The sequence below is a fragment of the Kryptolebias marmoratus genome, linkage group LG13, assembly GCF_001649575.2.
Source record: "Kryptolebias marmoratus isolate JLee-2015 linkage group LG13, ASM164957v2, whole genome shotgun sequence".
Lineage (NCBI taxonomy): Eukaryota > Metazoa > Chordata > Actinopteri > Cyprinodontiformes > Rivulidae > Kryptolebias > Kryptolebias marmoratus.
In genome coordinates, this window is record NC_051442.1 from 25,108,531 (window position 1) to 25,114,203 (window position 5,673).

General features: G+C 43.6%; 1 protein-coding gene across 2 annotated transcripts in view; it reads left to right on the forward strand.

Annotated features, from left to right (window-relative positions):
- Positions 1-5,673, forward strand: part of robo4 (roundabout, axon guidance receptor, homolog 4 (Drosophila)) — a 61,729-nt gene that overhangs the window by 51,761 nt on the left and 4,295 nt on the right. For both annotated transcript variants that reach the window (XM_017440013.3, XM_037979197.1), the window contains exons 16-18: positions 408-555; positions 3,246-3,473; positions 4,073-4,392. In XM_017440013.3, coding sequence (XP_017295502.1) covers positions 408-555; positions 3,246-3,473; positions 4,073-4,392 — 696 coding nt within the window. The remainder of the gene's footprint in view (positions 1-407; positions 556-3,245; positions 3,474-4,072; positions 4,393-5,673) is intronic.

Consider the following 5,673-nt stretch of genomic DNA (forward strand, 5'->3'; position numbering starts at 1 on the left):
GGGGAGGGGAGGGGTAAATACAGTCCGGAAAATATAATACATTTATAAAATCTGTCAAACGAAGTTATTTACATTATGTATTCAGTGGTTTTACTTATTTTGCTTGAGTGTTTTTGTTATTTCAGCTTGTCAAGCACAGCATCTGCTGTACACATTCAGCATCCTTTGGGTTTTCTTAACTGCTGCCTGTCTGTCATGCACACATTTGTCTAGTTACGTTCTCTAAAATTCCACTACAGTATTCAAGTGCTCTTGTAGGCCCCATGCTGGCCTGGAAGCCTGATGCAGCTGCATAGATTCCTTATGCTGTACCTATGCAAGAGACAGTCACATTAATTGTTTATACTTTGTGATGGTAAATTTAAGCATTGTTTGTATTTTTTGCCATTTTCTTGATGTACGTGCAGGTGAACCTACAGACTGTGGTGAAGCTGCTGCTGGTTCTAGGTTGCTGCATTACTCTACATCACTGCACTTGGTGAATATGTTGCCTCCTCCACCAGTTATCCTCTCAAATGAGACTGCAGACAGAAATAGCCTTTCGTCAGATGAAGGGTAAGACAGATGTTCATCAAGCTCAGATTGAGGCTGAAACACGTGTTGGTATTAAACAGGTTTATATTGCAGAGTGATAACGGTCCAGATCTGTGGTTGTGCTAGATGCTCCATCTATCTATTTTCTTTACCTGCTTTGTCCTTTCTGGGTTGTGGAGGAGCTGGTGCCTATCTCCAGTGGTCATTGTACAAGAGGCAGAGTGCACACTGGATAGATTACAATTCCATCACATGACCACATAGAGACAAACAAGACAAACAAACATTCACATTTACATCTAGAGACGATTTAGAGTTACTAATTAACCTAACATGCATGTTTTTGGTCTGTGGGAAGAAACTTCTTTTCTTCTTCTTCTGCTGTTCCCTTTTCAGGGGTCGCTACGGAGAGTAATCCTCCTCCATCTAACTCTGGCTTCTGCATCCTCTGTCCTCACTCTAACCACGTCCATGTCCTCTCTAACTGCATCCATATATCTTCTCTTTGGTCTTCCTCCTTGTCTTTTTCCTGGCAGCTGCATCTCTAACATCCTTCTACCAATATACCCACTGTCCCTCCTCTGCACGTCCAGACCATCTCAGTCTGTCCTCTCTAACTTTATCTCCCAGTCCTTCAACCTGTGCTGTACCTCTGATGACCTCATTCCTAATCCTATCCATCCTTGTCCCTCCCAAGGAGACTTTCATTTCTAGTCTTTCAAGTGCACTTCTCCACCTCTCCAAGCTCTCTTCCACCTGTTCTCTGTTCTCACAGGGATTCCTGTCTGACCTCATCTGTTAGTCTGTCCATCATCAGAGCAAACAAGAAGGGGCTCAGAGCCGATCCTTGATGCAGTCCCACCTCCACAATGAAGCTATCTGTCACTCCTACAGCACACCTCACCACTGTCCTGCTGTCCCCATACATGCCCTGCTGTCCTCATCACTGTCCTGCTGTCCTCAGACATGTCCTGCTGTCCTCATACCTGTCCTGCTGTCCTCATACCTGTCCTGCTGTCCTCAGACATGTCCTGCTGTCCTCATACATGTCCTGTACCAGTCTAACAGACTTCTCTGCAGCTCTAATTTTTTTTACAACACCACAGCTCCTCCCTCAGCATTTGTTTGTATTCTTTTTCTAAATCCACAAAGACACAATGAAGTTCTTTCTGACCCTCTCTGTACTTCTCCATCAATGCAAAGATTTTATCTCTGGTGCTCTTTCTTGGCATAAAATCATACTGCTGCTCACAAATAGTCACCTCTTGTCTAAGTCTAGCTTCCGCAACTCTCTCCAAGAACTTCATTGTGTGGCTCATCAAGTTAATTGTTGCTACCATTCTGTACGTCACCCATGTTTTTAAAAATTGGCACCAGCACACTTCTCAATTCCTCAGGCATTTTCTCACTCTCAAAAATGACATTATTCGAGTCAAAAATCTCACTGCCATCTCTGCCTTTGACATTTCCATACCTCCACTGGTATGTCATCGGGTCCAGCTGCTTTCTCCTTCTTCATTCGCCACAATCTTTTCCAGTTACTGGTCCACAATTTCTATTTCTTGTACTTTTCTTTCCTTTTCATTCTCTTCATTCATTAGCTCCTCAAAGCTAATGAATGTCTAGTCTCTTCAGTCCTCTCTATGTCCTATTTCTTCCTGGCTCACCTCTTCCTCTGGATAACTTTCTGCACTTTACTATTCTACCACCAGGTCTCCTTATTATCTTTTCTCTGTTCAGATGACACACCAAGTATCTTCCTACCTGCCTCTGTAATCACTGTGGCTGTAGTAGCCCAGTCATCTGGAAGGTCTTTCTTACCACCCAGAGCCTTTAACAGCTTCATTCTCAATTCCTTACAACATTCTTCCTTCCTCACCTTCCACCATTTGGTCTTCTCTGCATTTACTCTTTTCTTTTTCCATCACTACAACAGTCATCCTACACACCACCATCTGATGCTGTCTGGCCACACTCTCCCTGCCACAACCTTACAGTCTGTAATCTCCCTCAGGTTACATCTTCTACACAGAATGTAGTCTACCTGCGTACTCCTGCCTCCACTCTTATAGATCACCCTGTGTTCCTCCCTCTGTTGGAAATAGGTGTTGACTACAACCATTTCCATCCTCCTGTCAAAATTTACCACCATCTGACAAATGAGTCTTGATGTCCTTCTAGGGGAGGTGTGTCTCTTGGACACATAACACATCTACCTTCCTGCTCTTCATCATGTCAGCCAGCTCTCTACCCTTGCCTGTCATTGTTCCTATGTTTAGAGTTGCTACCCTCAGTCCTACACTCTTGACTTTCCTCTTCCCTCCTCGTGGTCTTCGACTAACAGTAGCACAATTTCTGCTGGCACCATGTTTATCAACAGCACCAGTGGCTGTTGTTAACCCAGGCCTTGACCAATCCGGTATGGTGTGGCTTGGATAAACTCACATATTAGTTTTAGCAAAAGTGTTTTACGCCGAATGCCCTTAAGCGGAGTACCTGGACAAAACCCACACATGCATGAAAACAACATTTGAATTCCACACAGAAAGGCCGGGAGGCAAACAGCAACCTTCTTGCTATGAGGCAGCATCACTAACCACTGCTCTGACATTTTAGACGCTACAGTGATCTAGAATTGCAGAAACACTTTTGCTACCCTCTGTAGGTTAAGAGAAACTGTAAAGCCTGCCTGTCATTTGCATTTTGCTCAGGTCCAGTCGTTCCACTAAGCTAACAGAAGTCGTGAGCTCCCTCCAGTCAGTCTGTCCTGGATCAGGCCACTGTGGACTACAAGGACCCAAGAAGAACAGCTTCCCCTTCCACATGCATCTGTCCACAGCATCATATTCCACATCACTAGATGATAAGCAGGACGGCATGCAGACCTCACAGGAAGCCACTGAGTACCTGAACCTCAGTACCAAACCTGAGAGGAGCAGGTACACATGTTAATATTTATATGTAATATGTCAACATGGTTTTGCTCTTTACCTGCTATTTGTGTGCATAGTGATTCAGCATTCACATACTGTTCCTGTTTTTTTTTTCAATGTTTTTTGCAATCTAACTACTTTTGCATAATTTGTGCTTATTTAGTCATTCATTTATCAAAACCTTCACCTCAGGAGATGGGTGCTGTGACTTTTGGTTATTTTAAGTTTTAAATTTGATCAAATATTGAACTTTTTATTTATTTATTTATTTATTTTTACAAATATTTCTCCCATAGAAATACTGATAGAAATAATAACAGAAAGTCTTTAGATCCTTAAAAAAACATCCGCTTCAACATCCTGGCTCTGCTTTTGTTATCTTTAGCTGCTTTTAACTTTTGGCTCCCATATTGCTATTTTTAGCTTCCGTTGTGCTTCTTTTACCTTTTATCTTTTTATTTTGGCCTTAAAAACTCAGTTTCAACTTATTCAGCAAACTTCAACAAACTCATTCAGCACTCAGCATTAGCACTGCATTTTCACAACAAAATTTAATTTCCCTAGTTTAACTTTTACTGTAACCCCACCCTTTTTCATGTCAGCAGCATCCTTCCAGAGCAGCACCCCTCCCTGTCCCACCCTTTTACCTCCACCCTGAAGATCTGCTCCACACAGCAGGAGGATGACACCCACATGGCCGAGCCAGTCGAACATCGGTCCCACCTGCAGAGCTCCCCGTCTTCCTGTTACAGCGACTGGGACAACTCACTATGGAACACTTGGAGCTCAGCCATGGATAGCAATTTTGACAGCGCTCGCACTAGCCTCATCAGCTCTGTAGACAGCTGCTACACTCAGGATAGTGCCACGTTTGCCCGCCTGCTGGCTGTGGCAGCAGAAACCATGAGTGGAGTGTCTGTGACAGGTGAGAAAAAAAATAGGAGCTTATCTAAAAGATTAGTTTTACCTCACTATCTGTAAAATTGACTAAGATAAAGCCATTTTTCATTGGCTAATGTTGATTAGCTGTGGCAGCCATATTGAATTGGGGTGAATCCAAAAGTTAATCAGTTTTTGGATGTACAGTCAGTGATTACTTTCTAAGGGTTTCAATAAAATTTGTCCAGAGGCTCATGAGAAATTTTGCTAACATATAGGCATACAGACAAGGTAGATGCCAGCAAGTACACTATATTACCAAAGGTATTTGCTCGCCTCCCTTCAGACGCATTTGAACTTGAGTGGCATGCCATTCTTAATTTATAGGGTTGAATATGATGTTGGCCCACCCTTTACAGGTATAAGAGCTTCAACTCTTCTGGGAAGACTTTCCACAGGTTTAGGAGTGTTTATGGGAGTTTTTGACCATTCTTTCAGAAGCTTGTGTGAGATCAGACACTGATGTTGGATGAGAAGGCCTGGCTCACAGTCTCTGCTTTAATTCATCCTAAAGATGTTCTGTCAGGTTGAGGTCAGGACTCTATGCAGGCCAGTCAAGTTCTTCCACACCAAACTGGCTCATCCATGTCTTTATGGACCTTTCTTTGTCCCCTTGTGCTCAGTCATGTTGGAACAGGAAGGGGCCAACCCCCAAACTGTTCCCACAAAGTTGGGAGCATGGAATTGTCCAAAATGTCTAGGTATATTTTTGTGCAGATATATTTTAGTTAAACTCTCAAAGTATTTACTGGATGCACATCTAAAACTGATTCCCTTTTATTGTCAATCCATTTCAAAATGGGCACCATACGTAATCAACCATAGCCAATAAAAAAATGCCTGTAACGCACTCAGTTACAGTAATTGAGTATACATATATATTAAGGCTCTGGATGTTGTAGGGTTGTGTTGGTTAACGCGACTCTGCAGTATCGCGTGGACATCGGGGGCAGTTCCCCTGGATTGGCAGACCGGGGTGGTGGTCCCCTTATTCAAACAGGGGGACCGGAGGGTGTGTTCCAACTACAGAGGGATCACACTCTTAAGCCTCCCTGGTAAGGCCTATTTGGGGGTTCTGGAGAGGAGAGTCTGTCGGATAGTTGAACCTCAGATTCAGGAAGAGCAGTGTGGTTTTCGTCCTGGTCGTGGAACACTGGACCAGCTCTATACCTTCAGCAGGGTCCTTGAGGGTGCATGGGAGTTCGCCCAACCAGTCTACATGTGTTTTGTGGACTTGGAGAAGGCGTTCGACCGTGTCCCTCGGGGA